Genomic DNA, 27,200 nt, shown 5'->3' on the forward strand with positions numbered 1-27,200 from the left:
CCACTGACTCACAGTGTTCTGGAAGGTTGTTCCAGTTTTGTCTCGAAGACGCTGAGAGAACAGAAATGTTCCGAGGGATGTCTGAGAGCATCGTGGGGTTGTGCCATGGCTCTGGCTTTTCTGATCTGAATAAAAGGAAGTATCTGTCCTTGTTCCTTGCCTCTCTGGTCTGGCTCGTGTCAGCCCCCTGGAATGGAGCAGAGAGGCAGCATTGGTGTGAGGAGGGAACGTGAATTTCGCGAAGCCCAGAGTATACATTTACAACTGTGAACACAGAGTTTGCTGCTCGTTTGCTTTTTTTTTTAATGTCACTATTGAAATGGACAAAAGTTGTTATTAAGCTCATTTCCTGTGTTAATTTTTTTTTTTTTTTTTTTTTGCATGTGGTTGTAGAGAATAGAAACAGAAAGTCAAGTCTACGTAAGCTCGGAAAGAAATCCACAGTGGTGGGTTTGCACACCAGCCTTAATTGGCCCAATTGACCTTCTTGGCTGTATTTACAATTGCCTTGAAATTGTAAACAGATGTTGGAGCCCAGCTTTAATGGTCTCCCACATCTGCTTCGCCAGCACGCTGCCCACCAAAGCAGCTGTAATTAGGGAGCACCTAGCGACTACATCTTTTCTTATGGGTCCAGTCAATTGGGTTTCTCTCTGAGGGATTAAAGTCCACCCTCATTCTCGCCTTTATTTGAATACATCATGCATTATGTTTTCTTAGACAGAACAGCCTGCCAGCCAGTACAGAAAGGAAAAAAAAAAAACCACCCATGCTAGGTATTCTTCATAGTGCATTTCTAACATAGTGTCTGGAATTCACAGCTATGGTGAAAATTGTCTGGTGCACAGGGCAAAGCCTTGGGATACAGCCTTTGCTTTTCCCTGCGACACCATGGTGTTTTCTGTAAATGGTGAGGTAATGAAATCTTTAAAAGGTGGAAGGACGATTTATTTTTTCGTTAATAGGGTTCATTTCTTAGAGGCATCTCTTTAGATTTATCTCTAGTCATGCGTCTCTGTGTGGGGATATGTTCTTGGAGGAGGCCAGTGGCATCAGAGTCCCTGGAACTGGAGTTGCAGGCAGTTGTAAGCTTCCTGATATGGTTGCTGTAAACCAAACTCGGGCCCTTCTTCAGGGGCAGCATGTGCTCTGAACCGCTGAGCCGTCCAGCCTGCTAGAGGAGCTTTCCATTTACAGGAAGTAGGAAACCTGCATGGGCTCCTTCCCCTGCACTCCCACCGCCCCATTCCTGTTTCTCTGTTACAAGTAACTTTGGCTGTTGTGGGGCTTTTATGGTTGATGAGCCTCCGGTGATACATTGTTAATAAGTCCATCATCATTTACATTAGTGTGTTAGTGTCTGTTCCTTGTGTTCTTCACTCTGTAGATTTTACCAAACATACACTGGCATGTATCCACACATAGATTTTCTTCCAGAGTGGCTTCACTGTCTTAACAATTCTCTGTGTTAAGTATCAAAGGGAGCATGTTGTACGAGGCTGCTTGCTTGTTTCTGGCTGGCTGCTCAGCCCTGAAATAATCACACAGAAACCATATTATTTGTAATACTGTTTGACCAATAGCTTAAGCATATTTCTGGCTACCTCGTATCTTAAATTAACCCTTCTCCATTAATCTGTGTATTGCCACACAGCTGTGGCTTACCGCATCTGTCTCCGGTGGGGCTACATGGCTTCTCCCTACTCTGCCTCTTTCTCTCGGCATTCAGTTTAGTTTTCCCTGCCTAGCTCTACTCTGCCCTATCAGGCCAAGCCAGTTTCTTTATTAACCAATGGTATTCACAGCATACAGAGGGGAATCCCACATCAGGAGCATTACTAGACAGCATCTGTGCGCACCACAATGTCATCAAAGTCAGAAGGACATTATTGACTGACAATGTTGTTTTGTTTTTTATTATTAATTCCCCACCCCCGCCTCTCTCCAATCCATTCCTCCTCTGTTTCTGTTCAAAAAAGGACAGGCCTCCCATGGGTATAAACAAAGCATGGCATATCAAGTTAAGATAGGACTGAGGTATTAAGTAAGGCTGGGCAAGGCAACCCAGTATGAGGTATAGGTTTCTGGAAGCCAGCCAAAACATGGACAGGCCCTGCTTCCTCCACTAGGAGTCCCATAAGAGGATGAAGCAAGCGATACAACTCACACATATGGACAGAGTCCAGGTCGGTCCCATGCAGGCTCGCTAGCTGTCTGTTCAGAGTCTGTGAGCTCCAGTGAACCCAGGTCAGTTGTTTCTGTGGGTTCCCTTTTGATGACCATGACACACACATACACACACACACACACACCTCCCACCCCCAACCCCCCAACTCATACAATCCCTCCTCCCTCTCTTCCTCATCTCGGCCCAGTACTCGGCTGTGGATCTGTGCATCTGTTTCCATCAGTCCCTGGATGAAGGCTCTCTGATAGCAATCGGGGTAGTCAGTCACCAGTCTGATTACAGGAGATGGGCAGTTCAGGCACCCTCTCCACTATTGTTAGGAGCCTTAGCTGGGTTCGTCCTTGTCGATTCGTGGGAGTTTCCTTTGCCCCCAGATGACTCCAGTCCCTTGTGTTCCCATCCCCGCCCAGCCCCCAGTCTACCCAGGAGATCGCTGTAGGCTACGTTTACTTAAAAAATGTCAAGGCCTGGCATGGTGAGGCACGCTTTTAATTCCAGCACTCAGGAGGCAGAGGCAGGCAGATCTCTTTTAATCTGAGGCCCGCCTGGTCTATAGGGTGAGTTCCAGACCTGCCAGGGCTAGGTCGTGAGGCCCTGTCACCTTAAAATGTAAGTTAATGTTATTTAAAATTGTAAATTGGGAGATAATTTGCATCCTGTAGAATTCATTCATCCCAGTTCCTTTTTGTATCTTTCTCTATCTCACTATTAAAAACAAAAAATCAAATTCCTAATATTTTTTCCTAATGGGAATTACAAATTTAGCCCAAAAGCAATTTTAGTTCAAGGGGGCAGGAAGTGAGGCTGGAGTCATCCCAGAGACACTTCCTCCAGCAAACACGTCCCCAAACAGTGCCCCTAGCTGGGGACTGAATGTTTACACACATGCCCATTCAGGACCCAGAAGAGATGTTTATTATTTGAGCCTCCTAATTCCTGTATAGGCAGTTTAAGTACTTGAAAAGAAAGTGCATAGAATTTTTTCAAATGAATCTTTACTTAGATACTTCCTTAGTTTTTCTCTGGGGGTGTTCTCAAATTCCCAACCCTGTTTATGGAGCGGTGTTCCCCAACTGTGGAGTATATTAATTGTTTTAAATATCTACTCACCTTTTCTGTTAAGAAGTTGTTTTAGCACCTGGGCCTAAAAGTTTTTGTCTTTAAGTATAAACAATTAATATGGAGATCTCTAGTCTATGAGTTTATGAAAGTTAGCAATGAAATTCTGGGATAAAAACTTGGTAAGCTGTTACGAATTTCTCAGATAAAGCCACACTCACTTATTCTGATGATGAGCTAGTTACGATGAATCCTCACTGTTTCCTGTGAGTCATAGTCTTTTTAAAAATCAAAGTTTGTGTCTGTGTGCCTCCCGCCCTTTGGCAAGCGCTTCCAGAATAGTGGTCACAAGTCCCAAGTGTACCTCACTATCTAGCAGCCTGACACCCAGAGAAATAAGTGTTTACTTTAGAGCTTGTACTCCGAAGTAACAGGCTGTGCTGTGCTGTTCTCTCGGGTTCGACTTGTTAATGTTGTTGGGGTGGAAAACATGCGTGTTACTCTGGACGCTCGCGGCTTGGAGTGTCCATCTGTCTGAAGACATAAACACACGTGTAGGGTATGGCCCGTGAATTGGCACCATCCGAGTGGGATTTTGTCGATGTTCAATCTCTGCTGTGACTGTCTTTCCTGGGCTTGTACTTCAAGAGCTGGCTTTGGTGTTTGATGACCATGTATATCCAGCCCTCTGTTAGGGCTCCAGCCGCCGTCTGATTTCCTGGGCTGCTAACTGTATGTTCCATCTTTTTCTAGGAGGGTTCACACCCTATAACAAAACCAAAGTTTTTGTGTTTGTGCTTAGAAAGAAAAGTGGTTTTCTCCCTGTGACGAAATTTGGAGCCATGTGTCCTCCGACCTGCTGTCAAGGGAGCAGAAAGCTCCCTGACGCGGCTCTGAAACCCGGCGTCCGTGGTGGTTGATCCAGCTAGCACTGGAGCAACTCTAAGAAGCAGACATGATGACGCAGTCCGTGGCCTCTCGCGCCTGCAGTCTCAGGCTGAGAGCACCGACATCCGCTGAGCCGGACTGATGTCGTCGTGAAACCCAGTGTTAGTTCTGCTGACCTGGGAGCATGGTCCCTGGAGCCGCAGGATTGGCGTGCCTCTGCTGCCCGGAGCTGAGCGGGGACACCTGTTGTCTCGTGTTTCTTGGGGCTGTCCTGTACAGTCACCATTCCCTCACTGCTCTGGAGGCCACAGTCAAAGATCCGGGTGTGGCAGGGCTGAGCTTGCCGTGGCTCTCAGTGGGAATCTAGTCTCTTTGTTCTTGCTTTACTTTTTCAAAGTCAGACCTCTCTCCAGGATTGCCAAAACTGAAACAAAATGGCTGAACAGTGCTTCCCAAATGTTCTCTAACTTTAAATTAGCCCGGATTCCTGTTATTTGGGAAAGGGGAAGAAAGAACTGGAGACAGCAGCCGCTTAGGAAGCTGTAGGTCTCAGCTCAGAGCCCTCCCCTCCACCCCCCAGTGTTGCCATCCCTGGGTGCCTAAGAGCTTCTCTGGCTGCTCCAAGCCCACCGAGCTGAGGGGGGCTGCCATTGTTTGAGTTGACATTAGTGAATGTAATCATCCTGCCCACGTCTCCAAAATCACACCCTAATAACAATAAAAGTTAGCACCCAGCTATTTGTCTTGGGCCTCTGTGTTCTTATATTGTCCAACCTTCCTGACAAGGGTGTACTCTTCACATTCTTGCCGATAGTTTTGTGAGCCTGACGCCACAGAGTCGTGCCAGTAGCACCCACTAACTAGCCAGACACCTGCTCCTTCCTACTTGGTTCTTTGGGGGACAGGGATTTCTAACTTAACCAGACTGTTACTTTATTTTATTAGTTGTTCTTGGCATGCACATGGTCAAGATGTAATTTTTTTTTGTAATGCATTTTTAAATGTGGAAGCTTAGGAGACACTGTGTACTTGGTGTTTTTAGCTGCCCCTTTGTCGTGGCTCCTTAAAGGAGCTGGATTACAAAGACCAGCACAGAGCAGGCTCCAGCGCTTCAGAGGCCCCCACTTTATAAATAGCCTTCTATAACAGGCAGGTCAGGTGGCCGCACTAGGATGTGACCGTCCCCCTCAATGCCATGCCACACGTTTTTGGCCTGGTTCCAGCTGCATGAGATCCTGCCTTGTCACCCGCTGCCAAGATCCCCCTTGCCTGTGGGCAAGGCCAGAGCACTGTGCTGCCTCGGAGCAGCCTCTTCCCAGCCACTGCCTAACGGTGGGGAAGTGGCTGCTGCTTTGACAGAGGTGGGGAGTGAGCCACCTGCAGGGAGCAGGCTGCCTTCCAGAACAACCTTGCAACCCAGGGCATCCACTCACTCAGGGATGCTTTGGAAACTCCATACCAGGCAAACTGTAGGTAAGCATTCTGACACACGCATGACCGAGGGCAGGGTAAGATAGCAGTGTGCTATGTGTGTGCAGGAGGGGTGAAGGCAGTTGCTGCAAGTCAGGTGACTCCTAGGGGAATTTTGAAAATAGGAAGCAGCTCCCTGAGGCTTTGGCATGCGGGAGGCCCAGGAGGAGGACGCACCGCCCCCCCGGCGTGCCTAAGGGAATGTTTTCGCATCTAAAATTGTACTGTTCTGATGTTACTCACAGAACATGACATCTTCAAGTGGCTAATTAGACCCCTCCCTGGCGTGCCTGCCCAGGACGACTGATCCAGGGTGTGTAAGAGCTGCGACACCTGATCCCAGCCCTGGACTGGGACAGATGCCCGGTTCATTAACTCAGGGAATAGGGAGGACTGGGTGTGGTCTGCCAGTGGCTGGGAGGCCTTGCGGGGGAGGGGACTCTGCACCAACCTGGGCATGGGCCAGCAATCAGGATGGCTTCTGAACTATGTCTGGATTTACGGGCTAGGGAGGGGCAGAGTGGTAAAATCACTGCTTTGGCTGTAATCTGGAGAAGCTGTGACTTCATACCCAGCACCAACACTGGCTCTGCGTTTAATCTCACTGCTCACAAAGTGCTCTTTACCCGTTATTTGGATTTAATCAGATTTCTAACCCGACAGGCGATTGCCTGATTTCCATGGGGCGAGTAAGGGTGTTCAGTCACAGAAAACTTCTTGGGCCCATAAAACCCTGGACGTAATGTGAATTCAAATCTTTATCAAGCCACTCGGGGCAGGCAGGCAGTCACCCTCCTGACAACTGGAATCAGACATTCCAGGTTCTCCTTTGGCTTTAATTCTTGGAGGCAGTTACCTGGCTCTGCTAGGAATGGTTGCCGTGAGGCGGAAGAGGGCCGCCATCTTGATAAGACAGGTGACGTTCAGCCTGGTGCCTGAGTGGCAATTGGTCTTTCCTCAGACGTTGTTCTCATTTCTCAACTCAAACACTCGCCATTTGTATTCTGAGCGAAGCTTCAGAAGCGTTTGTGGGAAGGCCTCTCCCCGTGCAGCCTCAGTTGACTGGACCGCCCACCCTCCAAGACCCTTGCACACCACAGCTCTGGAGCCGGTCAATCCTGGCATTTGCCCCGCCCCCACCCCCAGGGTTGATCCCTCCCACACCTGTTCTCTTGGAAGGCTGCTCACACACCCACTTAGCGTCTTTCAACAAGGTCACTCATGTGGTTGGTGTCTTTCTCCTCTCTTGGCTGGGACACCCTCAGGTTCCACTGCTTTCTCTCATGAGTGGTCACAATACCCTTACAATTAGAGATGAAAATTCACCGATACTTTAGAATCCAGTGACCTTGGCACTCTGTCCTGAGTGCTCCCTAGTCTCTTCAGCCCGGGAGAGCAGAGAAAGACAACCTGTGGAGGCTGGAAATCGTTTCCAGGCAGCGGCTGTAGTTTTGGTGTGGGGCTCTCCAGATGCCGACCTCTCCGGAGTTAGCAGCTGCCCTGCCCTCCTCCGTCTCACCTTACTCCCCCTTTGCTGGTGTGGTGGCTTGTAGAGAAATGTCCCCATAGGCTCTTGGTCTTGTCTGGTGACACTGGGGTGGCCCAGGGGATGTGACCTCGCTGAAAGAAGACCGTCACTGGAGGTGGGCTTTGGGGAGTTGGCACCTCACCCCATTTCCAGTTCACTGTCTCTCTGTGGTTGAAGGTTCGCTCTGTCAGCCTCCTGGCATGCTCTCCTGTCATGGTGGACTCTCGCCTTCTGAGCCAGGAGCCCCAATAAACTTTCTTCCACAAGCTGCCTTTGGTCAGAGTGTTTGGTTACCACACACAACCGAATACTGGAATCTCCACAGAGAGTCAGCGTCCAAACATATATGTGGATGTTTGTTTCTAAAGCTGTCGTGGTTTGAGTATGGCGTGTCCCCCATTGACTCAAATTGGAACTTGGTCTCTGTTTGGTGGTACTGTTTAGGAAGGGAAGCCTATATGAGGGGCAGCTCTCTGAGGGAAGTGGTCCACGGAGGTCCGACCTTAAACTCTACAGCCTGGTCCTTCTGCTGTTCACGCTCTGCTCCTTGACTGTGGATGCCTGAGAGCAGCCAGCCCCTGCCACCGTTCTCCCTCTGCCACCGTGCTCCCCCTCCCACCGTGCTCCCCCCGCCACCGTGCTCCCCCTGTCATTGTGCTCTCCCTACACACCACCGTTCTTGCCCCTGTCATTGTGCTCTCCCACCGCCGTGCTCCCCCTCCCACTGTGCTCCCCCCCGCCACCGTGCTCCCCCTCCCACCGTGCTCCCCCCGCCACCATGCTCCCCCTGTCATTGTGCTCTCCCCCCCACCGTGCTCCCTCTGCCATGATGGGCTGCATCACTTTGAGCTTCAGTTTGTCTTTATCAAGTGTTCTTTCACAGCCATGAGAAAATCACTCATACAGAAAAGGCTTCTCATCATGGCTTCCGATTTTAGGTTCTGTGCTTCTCTAGTCTTTCTGGAAAATGGGAAATAGGGAGCAGTCTACCATAATCCCCTCAGTTAACCAAACAGTAGAACTGGGAGTGGGTGCCAGAGAAGCTATGAATCCAAGGCCTCTCCTCAGCCCCCGCACAAGGTTACCTGCCTTCAAGGACACACCTTGGGGACTTTCATCACTGCTGGAATGCTTATTTGTTAAATGGAAGAAAATTATCTAACAATCACATCTCTTTTTATTTTTTCTTTCTTTGTTTGTTTGTTTGGCTTGCCAATGTAGGGTTTCTCTGTATGTGCCCCTGGCTGTCCTAGAACTCACTCTGTGGACAGGCTGGCCTTGAACTCACAGAAGTGCTGGGATTAAAGGCGTGTGCCACCACCTCCACCCAGTTAGCAATCAAATCTTAAAGGAGACAGTGAACAGTGAGCTGGGACTGGTCTTCCTTGACAGATTGGTGGCTGCCATGTGACCAGCTGTTTGAACAAGTCACTTAGCCTCCCCACGCACACTGGTAGCCAGAGAGCCAGAACCGTGATCTTCTGTGGCCATGAGGTCCTCACTGGCTGTGACTGATGTGAGGAGCTGGAGCCGTGGGGGGCTTTCTCGTCTCACTTCACACTGACTCACTCAGTCCATTGAATGGCCGTGTTTAGAGAGAAAGTCTTCACAGCCGTGGATTCTACATTAGATATCTGTATCCAGGTTCTGAAGTGTAATATTCTCCCAGCTAGGACTCAGGCAAGGAGCCAGCTAACTCGGTCCTTGAGGTATGTTTCCTTTCTGTCCCCACTCTCATGATCAGGCATGTCAATCCCGTTTTGGTGTTTTTGTTTTGTTTTTTTGTTTTTTACTGAACCATAACTTTAAGTACAGAAAAGCTAGAAGGACTCTGACCAAGCCTTCCCCGGGCCCTCAGACGATGGTCTGTGTCCAGCATCAGTGACCTGCCTAGGTGGGCTTTCCTGCATAGCCTGTCAGGCTCAGGGCTTCAGAACCTGATGGAGCCTAGAAGCTAGGTTAGACGTGCTCTCAGGGAACAGAAGGGGACCGAAGGGGAGTTCCTCTGCCTCCCGAGCGCTGGGATTAAAAGTGTGTGCTGCCACCGTCCGACTTTATATGCCAGCTTTTAGAATGTGTGTACAGACCCATGACTAACATGGCAGTGGCAGCTGAGCAGCGTGACATGGCGGGCAAAGTGTAGCAAAAGCCGAGCCTGAGTGTGCGTCTCCTGGGACCAGAGCGGCGAGACTCGTCTAGAAACAAAACAGAAGCAGGCCGCCAGGAGTTCCCGAGGACTGGGAGTACCGCAAGATGCCTCCCTGAGGAAGGAGGAGGAGGAGGATGGGGGTGGAGGACAGGAGATGGATGTTGCCTGAGCTGTGCCCTCAGGAAGAAGCTGAGGGATGCTAAGTAAAGTTGCCAGGCCATGGAAACCAGTGAGGGGCATTGGGACCAGCTGAATGAAACAAGCTACATTTTTAGAGGACTTGCCCTCATGTTCGTGTTTCTCTAAGCATCCCAGAGTTTTCCCTGATGAACAGCTTATGCTGACCATGGCACATGTGTCTCCTAAGGGTGGTCCCGAGTTTTCTGAAGGCTGCGACCTTTATTGCATTTCCCTTTCTCAGGGAGGTGAAAGGCGCGATCCTGGAGATTATGCTTATGGTGGGCCTGAGTAAAAGGGATTTATGCAATCAAATTTGCAGATGGTCTTTTTTTATTGATCACAACTTTGACGCTCAGGATCAATTTTAATCTACTTGGCATCTTTAATTGCTTATCCACTTAAAAAATTAACCCCGCAGATAGAAGGCCCTCTTCTAATGTGAGTTGTTTTTGCTGTTAGTGAAAATATTGCATCATATTATCTATTACCCTCAGGGGGAAAAAACCTGCTGAATCTGCTGTTAACCTTTTGGGCAAGAGGAAGAATGGAGGGGGAGGCAGGGTTTTGTTGACTCTTTCTGGAGCACCTCCAGAGTGTTAACCGTCTAGAGAAGAACTCGCCCATTTGTGCATTCCCTCACTCCCTGCATAAGCTCTGTGTGCGAGTCCTGACCATCAGAGCTATGGATGTGGGTCATCTTTAGACATTCATTCCTGCATCCAGTGTCTGCCTGTTGTCGCTGTGCCCTGTGCTGATCCCTCCTTTCACTCGATCCTTTCTGAACGATGGTTCTAGACACCTTCTGCCTGCTCCACACACACTGAAAAGCTGAATATCCTGCATCTAGTTCCTAGGACGTGGAACGGAGGCAGGGGACGCCACAGACTGAGGTTTTTATAAAACGCTGAGAACACTGTTCTGTTTTAGCATTTTGTGTCCCACATCCAACTCTTCCTGGTCTCCTTTGTTCTGTTTGCCTGTGCGCGGGTCATCCTTATTCCAACCCTGGAATCCCCTTGGTCTTTCCTGAGTGATTTCTCCAAGCTTACTAGGAGGCAGTGTGGCAAGCCCACTTCTGTTGCTGGCAGTCTCATTGGGTACAGGCAAGCTGTCTCACTGGTGAACTGGGGGCAGCGCTATTTTATAGCTCAGATAGACCCCTTAGCCCAGGAGTTAGGACAGTCCCCGCAGAATGGGGTCCAATGCAGATGCTCCGGGGACTCGGGAGGTCAGGGACAGGCCATGAGGCGCTGACTCCGTGCTGGCTCCAGGGAGAACTCCTGGGTCACAGCCTTGGAAGTGGCCACTGCTGAGGAAGGAGATGTCCCCACTAGAACTACTGAACTTGAGAGCTTCCCTTGCAGCTGCGACCCTGAGACATGTCCCTACTGTGACTGCAGCTACACACAGCTCCGGGAACTCTAGGTCTTCTGCCATGTGGGGGACTAGATGTGAACAGCTGAAGGGGACCTTCAAGTCTCACAGGAATGCTCTTCCAAAGCCTGCAGAGTGTCTGGGAGTGCCACTGTGTGCTCGTGCAGTCTCTGAAGGACAGGAAAGTACCCCTCAAGGAAGGCAGGAGGCCTTGGGGTACCAGTCCCCCATCTCTCCCAGCAGTCAGCAAAAACATCCAACAGAAGCTGGCTTTGGCTGAGTGTCAGGGGACAGATGGGATCGGTGGGTGTGTTGTGAGTAGCTCCATTGGGCCATCCTGTCTTTCTCCACACCACCGACCAGTAAGTCCTGCCTCTTCCTCTTCCAGCCCCTCGTCTCTGCCTCCCAGTACATCTCCAGAATAGCCCTGCCGCTTCCCCGTACCTCCGGAACCCTCGCTTTCATCCTCAGCCCATCTCCTGGTATGCTTTCTCTGCCAGGTGCCGCGGAGATAGTCCATGGACGCTGGACCACTTCCAAGCCCTTGCTGTGTTCCGAGAGCCCTCTCCCATGGGCACCGGAGATCTATCGCTTCCTGTACAGCTTCTTGCCTCACAGACGCCGCCCTCCCTCCTTTCATCTCTTGCGCAGCAATGTCCTTGCCCGTGCTCTGCCCCACATCTTGTCTTACTGGCGTCATCGTGGCCGCCTTGAAGGCAAAGTCCTCATCATCAGCCAGGCAGCAGCGCCTGCCTCCCCTCCTTGGAGTCAGGCTTGCTTATGTGTAGACCTCTTCCGGTTACATTTGAGTCAATTGTTTTTATTCTGGATGCTTAATGAACTTGGGTTAGGAACGATTTATTTGTCTCTTAAAAGTTAAAATTGATGTTTGGCATAGATCTTTGGTCTATTTAGAAAAAGAGGAAAGTCACCAGCAAAGGGTAATGGAAAATAGAGGAGAAAATTAAAAAGAAACCCTGACACGGGATCCTAACGAGCGTGGCAGGGAAAGGCAGCCTTGTGACCCGCAGAGAAGCTTTTCCTGCTGTGGAGGGTCTCCACCAGGCCTGTGAGAAAGAGAACGTTCGGGAACAGGAGGAAAAGAGGGAATGGCTCCCTCACCAAATGCCTAAAAGGCGACTTCAGGTCCTGCCTGGAAAGAAGACTGAAATTCACGTAGGTTAGTGAAGAACCACCTCACAGAGCGTGCAGGTCAGTACAAGACTGTGGGGGTTGATAGCCGTCTCGATATTGTTGCTCTTCCATTAAAGCTGGTCCAGAGTGAAGCTGGTGTAATTCTCTTTTTTCTTTTCTTCTTTTTTTTCCCACATGGGACTCCTACTCCTGGCATTAGGTGGAAAAGTTTCCTCCATCTCCAGATGTTTCTCCTCTAGTTTGGAGAGTGGCGCCCTAGCTTTGCCTCCCCTCACCCCCCCCTCCTCTGCCACCCCATCCGCTGCTGCCCTTCAGCTGGTGGCTGGCAGATGTGAGAGTTCCAGTTCTGACTGGATTTACGCAGCATCTTTTATCCTGCAGACAGTCCTTGACTTGTTATCTGCAGTCCAGAAGCCGCAGTTTAGAGGCCATTTCACCGCATGTGTGGTATCAAATACCAGAGGCGCAGTCAGGATCCATGGCCCTCCAGTGGCTAATCCTGCTTGTGGCTGGCTGGACAGGGCCCTTGGCCTGGGAAAGGTTTCCCGCTAGGGTCCTGAAAGGGCTTGGTAGGAGCAAATCCACCTCCCCGTATTGAAGTTGAAACAGGAAGGCTAGCTTACATGGAAGATGAATGAAGCATCTCTATAAATCACATAGAACAGTGTGCGTGCGTGCATGTGTGTGCACATGTGTGTGTCTGCGTGTATGTCTGCATGTGTCTCTGTGTACACATGTGTCTGTGTGTGCGCATATGTGTCTTTGCATGTGCATGTGTGTGTCTGCATGTGTCTGTGTGTGTATACATGTGTGTCTGTGTATGTCTGTGTGTGTATGTGTGTCTGTATGTATCTGTGTGTGCCTGTGTGTGCGCGCACATGTGTGTGTGCACGTGTCTGCGTGTGTCTGCGTGTATGTCTGCATGTATCTTTGTGTGTCTGTGTGTGCGTGCATGTGTGTGCATGTGTCTGTGTGTATCTGTGTGCGCCTGTGTTTGCACACATGTGTGTGCCTGTGTGTGCATGTGTCTGTGTGTGTGCACATATATGTCTGTGTGTGTCTATGTGTGTGCATGTCTGCCTGTCTCTATGTGTGTCTGCATGTGTATGTGTGTCTGCATGTGTCTCTGTGAATGTCTGTGTGTATCTACATGTGTTTGTGTGTTTCTGCACATGTGTGCCTGTGCGTGTCTCTGTGTATGTCTGTGTGTCTACATGTGTGTCTGTGTGTGCCTGCATGTATGTGTGTGTATATCTGTGTGTGTGTGTCTACATGTGTATCTGCATGTATGTCTATGTGTGTTGGTGGGTATATGCTGAAACTCCACATACATACACAGACACTAGAACCAAACCGATCTCAAGGACTGAGTAATAGACTGTTGTTAGTATAACACCATGGAATTACATTCCTTGCTGAAAGCGACTGAATCTGTCTAAAGCTGAGCCATCTCCACTCTACGATGATGTTCTAACGACAGTTCACATGTGCTGGAGACTCCCTTAGCCTGGCAGAGTTTTCAGACACAATGAACTGGACAAGTCTCAGAGAGCCCAGGTGATAGAGTTTTAAATACTTTCTGCTATGGGGCATGATGTCTTATAATGAAAATAGCATAGCAGAAAGATCCCGTTATCCCTCTAGAGTAGTAGGTTCCTTATTTTATTTTTTTCAAATGCTTCCATCCCAGGTCTGTCAGCAAAGCTCTGTTAACGGTGACTGTGGTGGTTAATCTTGTCAGTCGGAAAGGATTTAGGATCACTTTGAGGGTGTTTCCAGAGAGGCTTAATTTAGGAGAGAAGACCCACCCTGAGCATGGTTGGTGTCCCCCAGGGACTAAAAACTATGAAGTGGATGAAACACTGGGGTTTGTTCTCTCTGCCTCCTGGGAAGGGTGACCAGGCACCTCACACAGCTCGCCATGGCAGACTGTATGAGTGGCAGTTGCTAGCACACACAGCTCGCCATGGCAGACTGTATGAATGGCAGTTGCTAGCGCACACAGCTCGCCATGGCAGACTGTATGAGTGGCAGTTGCTAGCGCACACAGCTCGCCATGGCAGACTGTATGAGTGGCAGTTGCTAGCACACACAGCTCGCCATGGCAGACTGTATGAGTGGCAGTTGCTAGCACACACAGCTCGCCATGGCAGACTGTATGAGTGGCAGTTGCTAGCGCACACAGCTCGTCATGGCAGACTGTATGAATGGCAGTTGCTAGCACACACAGCTCGCCATGGCAGACTGTATGAATGGCAGTTGCTAGCGCACACAGCTCGTCATGGCAGACTGTATGAGTGGCAGTTGCTAGCGCACACAGCTCGTCATGGCAGACTGTATGAATGGCAGTTGCTAGCACACACAGCTCGCCATGGCAGACTGTATGAGTGGCAGTTGCTAGCACACACAGCTCGCCATGGCAGACTGTATGAATGGCAGTTGCTAGCGCACACAGCTCGCCATGGCAGACTGTATGAGTGGCAGTTGCTAGCGCACACAGCTCGCCATGGCAGACTGTATGAGTGGCAGTTGCTAGCACACACAGCTCGCCATGGCAGACTGTATGAGTGGCAGTTGCTAGCACACACAGCTCGCCATGGCAGACTGTATGAATGGCAGTTGCTAGCACACACAGCTCGCCATGGCAGACTATGAGTGGCGGTTGTCAGGTATTTGTCTCAGCCATAAGAGAACAAAATGAATATGGTGTGGCTAAGAAACTTACTTTTCGTGTTTATGCTAGAGGCGGGCTTCAGTGTTGACACATTCTTCCTAGGTGTGTCAGCAATGAAGGAGAGCTGGGCTCTGCCTGTGCCCATCTCGCAGCTGGCCATGGCTGTGATGACCGCTGCTAGCATGTGCACCTGCCTGCACACTTCTCCATCTTATCTTTCCACTTCTCCAGCTTGAACAGACTGAGACCTTGCCAAAGCTCCATCTGGCATTACATCGACATGTAGGAGGAGGGCCCACTTGTTCATCCCGGCCTCCTGGCTAGCTTAGACTGAAATAACCACACAGAAACTGTATTAATTAAATCACTGCTTGGCCCATTAGCTCTAACTTCTTATTGGCTAACTCTTACATCTTAATTTAACCCACTTCTATTAATCTATCTATCACCACATGGCAGTGGCTTACTGGCAAAGTTTCAGCATGTCTGACTCTGGCGGCGACTCCATGGTGTTTTTCTGACTCCGCCCTTTTTCCTCCCAGCATTCAGCTTCATCTTCCCTGCCTACCTAAGTTCTGCCCTGCTATAGGTCCAAGACAGTTTCTTTATTCATTAGTGGTAATCACAGCACACAGAGGGGACTCCCACATAATCGACACACCTGGGAAAAGAGTCCCCACTGGGCACACCTCGGCCAAAAGGATGGGACGGTGGAGGGACGAGGCTGAGCTATAGTCTAGGTCACTCCTTAGGGCCACCTAGCATGGCGTTGGCCCTGTCCACCTAGTGGTGACCAGCTCAAAAGTTCCTAGAATAGAACTTGTGTGGAAGCCGATGTCCAGCCTAGGCTCCCAGTGGGGGCCTGCTGAGATGTGCACAGCTGCCCGACTCACCCATAGATTGCTACATTGTAATCTCTGCAGTTGTCTCTTCCAAATTCCTGTGACTCTGATGTGACCTCCCCATGCCCATGTCTCTCCTCCTTTCAAAAATAAAGAAGAAAATATTGCAGTAAACTCAAGTAACAACTCACCAGTGAGTGGCCATAAACACGCTAATACCAGCAATAGGTCATCCCCATCCACTTTCCCAAAGGGCACAGCCGCACGAAGCACTGGTCGGTGGATGCGTGGATACCTTATTTCCAGTTGTGTGGATAGCAGGGAAAATTCTCTCATGGTTAGGGAAAGCGAGTGTCTCTGTGTATGCATACCCCCAGAAGAGGACTACATAGGGATTATAACAAACCCAACATATGTGTATGTGTTCCCTCCCAATACATATATGCCTGTAACACACTTTATAGGAAACCCTCTATAGCTTCTCTTTGATGCATTCAAACTGCCTGCACCAATATTCTCATGTCTGGAGGACATCAGTAAGTACAGTAACAGTTACTGCTGACTGACAAGTGAGAGGAGGGTAGGGTATACATCGTTGATACATGGTTGATACAGTGGATGAAGGGAAAGGTCACATCCCAGGTGGAGTGGAACGGTAGGTAGCTCAGCATCCAGTTCTGCTACTCAGAAAGGCATGCCATTTAAAATTTATGACGTATTTATCCCCAGAATTTTCCATGTAATGTCATTGAACCCCAGATGGCTACAAACCACTGAAACCGCAGCATGTGAAAATGCACATGGGGGAGGGACCCGCTGCGATCTTCCATTATGTTCCCTGATGCCGTGTGGCCAGATAGAGAATCGGTCTGCATGACACCTTAGTTTCTTCCTCCTAGGATGGGAGGGAGGGACTAGCTACATAGTTCTGGTCTGCGTGGCTTGAGAACAGGGAGCTACTTCTCTAGGTGACGCGGACATGAAAACCAACCGTGTGTGATTGACCCAGATGACTCAGGCTCCGCCCCTCAGAGGGTAACGTAGCACACGCCTGACCCTGGAGCACTTGCACACGCTGGCGTCCCTCCAGCCCGGGTAGACGTGGAGTGCGGCAGACAACCTGCACACACAGGCCACGCATTTGAAACTGTTGGGCCGGCTGCTTCCAGGCTACCTGTGGTCTAGATTCACGCTTGCATATATAAACATGGGAGGATTGGTGACCCTCTGGAGCCCTTAAAGGGGGGGATAACAGCTAGTGTCCCCAGTCCCCCTGGAACCAATCCCTTCGTGTGCCCTAAAGAGCTGTCACAGTTAATGGGCCTGTTCTCTGTCTTAGAGGGGTAAGAGAGGGGAGTCCTGAGCACAGAGAGACAGAACATGGTGTGGGGACAACCACAAGCCATCCCACACTAACACAGTGCCAGCTCCTAGACCCTCCATCGGCTCGGTCACTACGGACCTGTCCACTCTGGCCGGACCCAGCTCGGAAGGAAATGCAGCTTGATAGCCGTCAGCTTGGTTTGTTTCCAACATTCCAAGTGACGGTCACTGTTCATCAGCAGTGATCCTTCTGAAACTGGGACGAGGACTCTGTGTGTCGGGGGACTCTGAAATTTTTACAGAGCTGTTGGTCCTTGTGTATGTTACAGTGCTTTGGAAATGTGTGTGTAGTTGAGGAAGACCTGGCATACAGGCCAACAAAGTCTGTGTGGTGGTGTCCTGGTCAGTAGAGCATGTAATTCCGGCATGTGATATGCTTGCTTCTGCATTCATATGTTATTTCTTTTTATTGAACTTTGAATTAAATGTTGTATTTGTTGCTTCTTAAAAATAGCCACCTGTTTTTATAATTTTATTAAATTTATTTAGTTTGTGTGTGTGTGTGCACGTGTACCCGTGTGTATGCCTGTGTACATGCCATGGCATACATGTGTAGAGCAGAGGACAACTTGTGAAAGTCAGTTCTCTCCTTCCACTGTGTGAGTTCCAGGGATGGAACTTGGGTCATCAGATTGGGAGTCAAACTCCCTTATCCCATTTGTCCACCTCCCCCACCCAGCTACCTTGATTTTGAAATTATTATTCTGTTATAACTAAACACATATTATACTCTTCTTGTTCTTACACATGTCTGTCTCAGCATCCGTGTCTACATCCATACACCATGTCTGTCTCAGCATCCGTGTCTACATCCATACACCATGTCTGTCTCAGCATCCGTGTCTACATCCATACACCATGTCTGTCTCAGCGTCCGTGTCTACATCCATACACTATGTCTGTCTCAGCGTCCGTGTCTACATCCATACACCATATCTGTCTCAGCATCCGTGTCTACATCCATACACCATGTCTGTCTCAGCATCCGTGTCTGCATCCATACACCATGTCTGTCTCAGCATCCGTGTCTGCATCCATACACCGTGTCTGTCTCAGCATCCGTGCCTGCATCCATACACTGTGTCTGCCTCAGCAACCGTGTCTGCCTCAGCATCTGCGTCTGCATCGGTGCCTGCATCCACTTACAATGTCTGCTTTAGCTTCTCTGTATTTATATATCCTTGACGGTGTTGCTGATCGATTACAAGGCTCATCTCAAGAAAGAACTCAGCTGGAGTCTGTTTACAATGGTGTCAGCGAAAAAGTGCTATACAGCAAAAAGTTTGTTTACCAAGCGAAACATCCCCTTCAGATTGGATGACGTTGTGAGATCTGCTCGTTGTCCATCACTCAGGGATTGAGCCTCCGCCCACATGTCACCTGCACCCTCAAGTGCTCAGGAGTGAATGTGCTCATCGAGCACCTGAGGGATCCTAGGCCCTACTCCTCCTCTTCCTGGCTTCCTTCCTGTCCTCTCCTTTCCCCTCCTTTCTTCCCTTCCCTTGTGATCACAATTCTCACTTTGAAGCAATGCATTTGGTCCTCTGATGTCTGTTTCTCTGCGACCTAAACTTTGCATCTTCAAATGCATCCGCTTTTGAACAAACACGGTGTTTATTGTACCTAGAACTCAGCAGTAAGTCTCCAGTCTGTTCAGATGAACTCTCGAAGGGGTTTCGTTTTTTTGTCTTGTTTTTTGTTTGTTTGTTTGTTTAAATAGATGTTTCTGCATCATATAAGACAATGGTGAGGTGTCCAGGAAATGACAGTGTGAGCATTTGGCAAATCTTGTTTTAAAGTCTCTGCTAGATCAAGGGCTAAACATGAGGTCTGGGAGTGGGCTCCAAACTTGGCAAAGGGCAGATCTCCTGGGGTAATTTTTGTTTCTTTGTTTTAGATTTATTTTATGCGTGTGGATGTTTGGCCTACATGTATTTCTGTGTTCCAGAGGTCGGAGGGCATCTGATCCTTGAGAACTGTAGTTATGGATGGTTGTGAGCCACCATGTGGACACTGGGTACTGAACCCAAGTCCTCTGCTAGAGCAAGTGCTCAGTGATCACTCACTGTCCCGGGCTCTTTAGGGGCGTCTTACTGGGGACTGTAGTTAACTGTCTGTCCGTCTGTCTGATTTAATGAGTCAGTGACATCTAATAGGCCCCGACCTCTCTCCTGGGCTTCTTGGCAGGGACTCAGCAAGCCTTGAGATACGATCATTCTCTCTTGTTCTTTGTGCTCATCCTGAAGACTGCAGGGTAGGAGCATGGGGAATGGATGAGGCAGGTCCGCAGAGGAGAAACCCTCCTGCACACACAACCTGCTTGCCCTGCACAGGCTCCCAGCCCAACACTGTGGAAAGGGCATGGTGAGATAAGTCCCCCAGCACTCATGTGGGCTGTCCTTTGCCAGTGATGAGCAGACATGTTGTGCCGTAAGCTGGATGTGTGTTTTTCCATCTCCCCCCACCCCTCCCCATCTTCAGTGTCCATCTTTGTATCCACTGTTGCTGTAGACCAGGCAACACTGCTGGCTGTCCTGGTGTGTACCTCTTGCCCACTGAGTGACCACCCGCAGACCAGACATCTGGTTCTTCTTTAGTACTTTCCATCAGGACTCTATGATGGAGGGCAGGTAAGTTGGAGGGAGGGGAATCAGTGTTGTTCCATTGAAATGCTATGTGTGTTGGTTGATCACGCCTAGTGATTGTCTGGATTGTGGTCTTCTATGTTTTCCCACAATGGAGGATCATGTGTAGTTGTGTGTGTCTGGATTGTGGTGTTGTATGTTTTTCTGCGGTGGAGGGTCATGTATAGTTGTGTGTGTCTGAATTGTGATGTTGTATGTTTCTCTGTGGTGGAGGGTCATGTGTAGTTGTGTGTGTGTCTGGATTGTAGTGTTGTATGTTTTTCTGCGGTGGAGGGTCATGTGTAGTTGTGTGTGTCTGGATTGTGGTGTTGTATGCTTTTCTGCAGTGGAGGGTCTTGTGTAGTTGTGTGTGTCTGGATTGTGATGTTGTATGTTTTTCCGCAATGGAGGGTCATGTGTAGTTGTGTGGATCCAGATGCAACTATTGATAAGAATGGAGGTGCAGATGGTGGTCCAGGTGTCAGAATCCTTCCTGTTCTGTCTTCCTCTAGGGCTTCCCTGTCATTCCAGCCTTGGATCGTCCCAACTCCTGACTGACAAAGGAGCAGGTGGGGAGATAACCCACCTTTCTTCAGTCTCCCTATGACTGGCCTTTCTTGAGACTGAGGGTGTGATGTTAGCGGGGCCCCTTAGTCCAGCAAATGGTTGCGCACATCCAACACTGGCACTGTGGTCGCCTGAGTCACGTACCTCCTGCCTTCTTCATGCCCCATCCTCCAGACCTCTGCTTTCTCTGCTCTGCCCCTCCACTGCTTCACCCCTGCTGAAGGGAAGGGCTGTCAGGTGCTTGTCATCGGTGGCACAGCCTAACTGTTGGGGATTCCCATATGCCTGCTCCCTTCTGCTGCTCTGTGAGGACACCCAGCCTGGCCTAGGTAAAGTAGCTCTTTCACTGACCTCCAAAGCCCTTCTTCCTAATGTCTAACAAGTGTCTTTACTTTGAGCGTGAGGAATCCTGTGGCCTTTCGGGGTTGTAGCATCATAGCCATGTGTCTTGGTTAAGGTTTCTATTGGTGTGAAGAAACAATGACCACGGCAACTCTTAGAAAGGAAAACATTTAACGGACGCTGGCTTACAGTTTCAGAGGCTTAGTCCATTATCATCATGGCAGGACATGGCAGTGTGCAGACAGGCATGGTGCTGGAGAAGGAGCTGAGAGTCCTACATCTTGATCTGTCCTACTAAGCCTCGCTTGAGCATCTGAGACCTCAAAGCTCCCACCCCTACAGTAACACATTTCCTTCAACAAGATCACACCCACTCCAACAAGGCCACACCTTCTAATAGTGCTGCTGCCTGTGGGCCAAGCTTTTAAATGCCGGAGTCTGTGCAGGCCGTTCCTGTGCAAACCACGACTCTCTGCTTCTGTCTGTAGGGTCCGTAGTCTGTTTTGTCCCACTGTCTCTTCCTGGGACCAGCCTGTAGCTTGGTGTCTAAAAGACCTCCATTTGATTCTTTCTGCTGTGTGTGGCTCAGCTGTGTGACCCTTTACAGCCTCCCTGCCCTCTCTGAGCCCGTTTCAGCTGCCACACGGTGCCTCCCCATGAAGGAGTATGAAGATAGGGATAGCGCCTGTAACATGGATGCTCCGGATGCTGTCGCGAGTGACCACGTGTGAAACTGCTGTGGCCCTGACCATAATTCCCATGTCCACAGGCTCCAACGTTTAGACTGAGAAGCTGTGTATAGGAGGCTGATTAACTCACCAAAGAAGGGGGAGAGGTTGTTGTGAAAGTGGGGTGAGGAGGTGTGTTATTTCAGGTTTTCTTGTGTAATATTTAGCACAAGAGAAGGTGTGCAGTGCTCGGGACTCAGATGTTGTGTGGCTCACACGTGCGAGGTACATCTTGATCTATGTGAACCATGTGCCCCCTCCCTCCCCACCCAAGGGAGTCCACTGCCCAGGGGGTGCCTGGCACCCGGGGTGGACTTTTATGTCCGGAGCCCCTCCGGCTTCTGGGTGACGTCAGTTTTTGTTTCCCGAGTCCTCTCTGGCCCTCCAGGTTTCAGGGTCCCAAATCTTTTGACCTTGGCGTTTCTGAGGATATGTGTGTCATGATTGTGTCTGGGGTTGTGTGTCCTTCCCCCTTGCTGTGACCGTGGACTCCAAACACCCTCAGGCCACTGTACCCCTGTGCTCCAGATGCCTGAGGATTCAGCCACAGAAACAGCCGTGCTGAGTTGTCTCTGACTGCTCAGCTCAGACCGCATCTTGATAAACGGCCAAATTATCTCTTAATTGAGTACAAGCAAAACACAATGAGGAGGAAAGAGAAGCATTCGACACCGTTAGTTCTTCAAGGGAAATTAAGAGCTCTTTCATGTCTGATTTTTAAAAGTGGGTTTAATGACACTATTGTGTGACTAAAGCTGTGGATACGCACATCCTCCGGGCACAGGAGGGAGAACAGCATCTAAGCCAGCCCGTGAAAAAGGCCTCCCTTACTGCATCGTGCGGCATTTCTGATGTGATTACCCAGACAACCTAATGTAAAAATATTTTGACTGCAGGTATCACAAGTGACACCCGGGCCCCTCTCTCCCCAGTGCGGGGACAAAAGCGGGTTCTTTAAGACCCGCACTTTTAATGAACCGTCTTACCAGAGACACTCAGAATCTAATAGTGTGCCTTTTGGTGAAGTTGTTGAGAATTTTAATGCATTTTAGTTCTCATTCATCACGGCCTGTGTGCTCCTCGCAGGAGGGTCCTTAGAAATAGGATTAGCTTCTAGAGGAATGCATTAGCCACACCACAGAAGCAGGCGGAGAGCTAACCAGCCTGAGACTGCTCCAACCTTCAAATCCTTCGCTGCCCCCCCCCCCCTTATTGACAGCTTCTCATTGAATGGCATTAGTGTATTTAGGAGTTAGATGTTTTGTATGACCCTTGGCTGATCTCATACGCCCTTTCTGAAATTAATTCGGCGCTGCTTTACATGTTAATCCGTAAAGGATGGATTTGAAGAAGGTCAGAGCGGCGCAGCCCCAGAAAACACGAGGAGAGAAGCCGCACTCACAACGGCTCATTTCAGTTCCCAGACCTAAGCTCGGCTGCCTTTCCATCGTGACCCTCGGCCAGCTGTAGGCGGCTTGGAGGGTCGCGGAACACATCAAACAGTAGGGTTTGATGTGGGCCGTAGGATGGACGGACTAATTAAGTTCAGCTTGGTTAACCAATTGCCGTTTGCAAATTGAACAATCGTACTTTGAAAGCTTCGGACACAATAGAACACAGAATCTTCTTTTTAGGCATAAACATGCCCAATAACGGAGTAGCAGTTTTTGAAAGAAGCTTATACCAAATCCACACATTTTGGATGTCTCTAACGTAGAGTTCGTTTCACTGGTAACAAAACTCCAGCCTCTTTTATTCAAAGAATTGCGTGAAGTCAAAGGCAAGAAGACCCCATGCACTGGGTGGGGAAGCCAGTGAGGGAGCAGAGTGCCCAGTGGATGGAGGGTAGGTGAGTGTTGGAGAATTAAGAGATTTAGATTCTTCTTTGAGAAAGAAATTTAAATCTTGAGCCACAGTCAAACAATTGTTGGGCTGATCTCACTGATGCACCAGATAAGCGGCGATTCAGAAGATTAAAGTCTCGGATCCAGAAAATCAAATTAGAGAAGGCAGGGTCTCTTGGTGAAAATTCTCAGTTGTAAGGAAAGGCGGAGAAACTGCTTAAGTCCGGACTGAATAAAGATACAAATGGCAAATCCAAAGCAACCCCAAAGTCGAGTGAAAAGAAAAGCATCCACGTTTTAATCTACCTCCAGTGTGTGTGCGAGTACCCCTTACTAATGAAAGCTTTTCCCACTTTGAAACTAAGATGCTGTGCAGAGGTCCCATTAGCCGCTCTTTGTCCTCACGTTCTACTGTAATTTCAGTCTTTATTGGAGACATCACCAGACTGCCATGGTGTCCTGTAGCCCAGCAAAGCTGTTCTGCAGGATCACTGGCAGGGAGGGCTGCCAACTGGACCTGAGGTTTTCATACTGGATGTTTGAGGTGGGGTTGGTGGCTGGGCACTTCAGTTGATAGAGTGCTCATAGTTCCCTGCTCATGGATTTGGTCCCTGGCACCACACAAGCCAGGCATGGTGGTGCATGTGTGTAAACTCAACCCTGGGGAGGTAAGGCAGATGGATCAGAAGTTCAAAATCAACCCTCGACTAAAAAGGGAATCAAAGCCAGTCTATAGTATATGAGATCACGCCTCAAATAAATAAATAGAAGAGAAGATTAAGTCTTCTGGGGTTAGGGCTCTGAGCAGCCATCAGCACAGACCCTCTGTGGAGCTGTAGGTGTCATCTGTCATCAGAGCACATGGCAGGAAGGACTGACGGCCGGGCCGCAGCTCGGGGCTGGGTGCAGTGGCACCTCTGCTGAGACCAGCGCTGGGCCTGCTGCAGCATTCCTGGAGCTGAGGCCGAGTCGTCCGTCTGCAGGAAAGGGACTTTTCCTGCTGCTTTTATCCATGGGTATGGCCAGTGATGTAAACAAGTTTAATTGTGGCTCTTGTGCCTTCCTTACCTCCCTGAGAAAGGGACTGGTGGGGTGGAGGTGGGGGGGGGCTCTCTTTATTTTGGATAGATGGTAGTTTTCTGAAATTAGCCATGGAAGTCATTTCAGGACTATTCTAATTGATTAGACTTAACTGATTGGAAATGGGCTGCTTATAGGATGAGTTTACATACATGCATTTACGATTGACTGGAGAAAGCCTGTGTGTGCCAATTGGTGCTGCCCGTCTCTTCTTCCCCAACAGGTACCTCAGTTAGCTCTGGGCCTCTGAGGGCGTAGCGCCCGTCCGATGAGCCCTGCAAGCTTATGCCACACCTCTGTGGGATGTTTGCACTGCTGAGGCTTTCTTGCTGGATTTTTGCACGTGCCGCTGATCTCGGCAATACGGGAAGCATATGTGACCAAAGTTGCTCCGTGCATCTGTTCTGTGTATATGTGTGTGCTTCCTCTCAGCTCCCTTGTCTTGACAAGAGTGTGCTGGTTTCTCACAGTAGGAAGCTAGAAGGAACTCAGAAGAGATGGCATGTTTGTACTTAACTTCCTTTCTTTTTAATTTTGTTTATTTTTTTATGTGTATGAGCATTTTGCCTGCATGTATGTCTGTGTACCACATGCGTGCCTGGTGTCCCGAGAAGGCCAGAGAGAACAAGGGTGTGCATACACTGGGACTATGAGCTGCCCTGTGGGGAGCTGGGAACCAAAGCCAGCTTCTCTAGGACAGCAGCAAGTGCACTCCAGCCCTGAACTCTTAGATTGTCTGGAGGGGGTGGGGGTGCGGTGGGAGGTGTGAGGAGGGCTGGAGCTGCAGGGAGGGAACATATCAGAGTAAGACCTCAGCAGAAAGTGGGCCGCATGCGTGGCAGACACAGCAGTAAAACTGGATACTGGTTCTGGGTTGGGAATCATTTTCTCACCCCTTTGAATGAAGAATGTGGCCATTAGCCTTTGGTTCTGGTGAGGGATTCGGATGACCTGCTCCAACTGCCAGCATGACCAGCAGGCTCTGCACCTTCTACATGGAAACTATATCACAGAGCAGTGATTAATGCTAAGGACATCCCAGCTGGAGGGAAGAGCCGTGCTTATGTGCTCATGAATGCCCAGGGGCCTTGAAGTACAGTGACCCTGTAACAGCACCATCAGCATGGCTTCCAACCCCAGCCACTGTCTGAAACCAAGTCTCTGTATGTGTACATGCATGTGTGTGCTTGCGTGTGCGTGTGTGTGCATGTGGGGGTGGTGTGTGGTGGGTGTGCGTGCACGTGTGCACGTTCTCTCTGGAAATTGTAAGGAGGTATTCTTAAATAAATTAAAAACGGGGTATGGGGTTAAATTTCCTTGCTCACTGGCTGCCTTCCTCCTCCTCAGATAATCCCCTCCTTTGTCGCCTTCCCAACCAGGCTTCAGAAAACGACGGGCCTGAAGTGTACCTGAAAGGGCTCAGAGAGGAAGAGGCCAGCCCTGGCCCCGCCTCTCAGTGCCCATATATTAAACTAACCAGATCCAACCAGATCCCCGAGTGATGTTCAAGACTGAGAAACAGCAAAAGGGAATTCTAAAATGAGGACACCTTCATTTCCCCATTTCACCTCCACTTCTCACCCCACTCCTCTCCCCCCCGCCCCCAGTCGCTGCCTTTTCTCACGTCCTAGACTGGTTGCTCGAAGGAGGCCAGGATTTCATTTCTCCTTCTCTGTTATGAATATTTTTGCATTGATTTTCCAGATAAATTACCAGTCATTTTGTTGAGTTTGAGCTTCAGATAAACACATGGTAAATCTTTAGTATGAGTGCCCCCCACCCCGCATATGTTAGGTTTATGTCTTTGTTAGCTCGTCTATCCTGAGAACTCATTTAAGGGTTGGCAAGGTGATACTGTGTGCTAGGGCTCTTGCCAAGCACGCCTGAAGGCCTCTGATTGGATCGTTGGAGCCCCACTGAAAGAAGCCAGGTGTGCTGACTTTCATCCGTAATCCCAGAACTTCTATCTTAAGATGGGAGAGGAAGACAGGAGACTCACCTGGAGGCTTGCAGGCCCCCTAACCTGGTCTACATGGTACCACCTCAGAAATAGGAAGACAAACCCTGCCCCAGCCAGGAGGATGGTGGGAGCAGAGAAGTAACTCTGTGAAGTTGCCTTCCTGCTCCACACAGGTGCTGTAGCTTGTGCATAGGCGGAAGTATTTGAGACAGACGTGTACACACACACACACACACATACACACGTGACAAGGAAGAAAGAAATACTAAAAACGTAATTCATGGAAGGGAGGGAATGTGTTTAGTGTCCTCACGTAGGGACGTTGTAGCTTGGCATGGTTGTGGCTGTGGCCGCGTGGGCACCCAGCTCATGCTGCCTCTGCGCTATCATCATTCAAGGCCACCCACCCGGACTGTTATTTCATGGAAATCCGTGTTTGTGTTGGTTTTCCATCTCGGTAACAGAATGCCAAAAGCCATCAGCTTCTACAAGGGGCAGGTTTGTTTTGATTGGTGGTTTCAGGAACTCTAGTTCAGCGGTTCTCAACCTGCGTCCCCTGACCACTTTGTGGGTCAAGTGACCCTTTCACAGGAGTCGCTGGTCAGATATCCTGCAGATCAGATGTTTACATTACAGTTCACAACAGTAGCAAAGTGACAGTTACAAAGTAGCAACGACATGTTGTTATGGTGGGGGTCCCCACAACATGAGGAACTGCATTAAAGGGCCGCAGCATTGAGAAGGTTGAGGACCACCGCTCTAGTTCCTGGCCACTCAGCCCCGTCAGATCTGTGGCGAGGCAGAATATAATGGCAGCAGTGTGTGGAGGACGCTGCTCACTTCATGGAGACCAGGAAGAGAAAGGGAAAAGAAAGGGCCAGGGTCCCAGTATCCCCACTGGAGACACAGCCCCAGGGAAAGGCCATCCTCCAGCCCCCCACCCTTGAGGCGCCCCTCCTTCCCAATAGCCTTTGAGAATATGGAAACCCTAGAGCATCGAACTGGGCCTTCTGTGTTTTTATTTGTGAAATCTGACTGCATAGCTGGAGGAGAAGAACATTCAGCTGTGGGATAGGAGAGGCGCACGGGCAACGTGCGGAGTCGTCTCTTCCGCCTCCCTCTCCTGGCCACCGTCTTGAACGGGGTGGGGTTTGGTGCTCCGAGG

The 27,200-nt window shown here is 49.6% G+C and overlaps 2 protein-coding genes across 4 annotated transcripts in view; both read left to right on the forward strand.

Moving 5' to 3' along the window:
- The window catches only part of Hlcs (holocarboxylase synthetase), a 176,558-nt gene that overhangs the window by 98,771 nt on the left and 50,587 nt on the right, over positions 1 to 27,200 (forward strand). The gene's annotated exons all lie outside the window — the stretch shown is intronic.
- On the forward strand, positions 14,633 to 25,096 carry LOC125392705 (MICOS complex subunit Mic10). The gene is given in 4 exon segments (XM_087896593.1): positions 14,633 to 14,660; positions 24,849 to 24,935; positions 24,979 to 25,008; positions 25,011 to 25,096. Coding segments are annotated over 4 exon segments (231 nt in total).

Source organism: Myodes glareolus, chromosome 2, assembly GCF_982192425.1.
Source record: "Myodes glareolus chromosome 2, mMyoGla1.1, whole genome shotgun sequence".
Lineage (NCBI taxonomy): Eukaryota > Metazoa > Chordata > Mammalia > Rodentia > Cricetidae > Myodes > Myodes glareolus.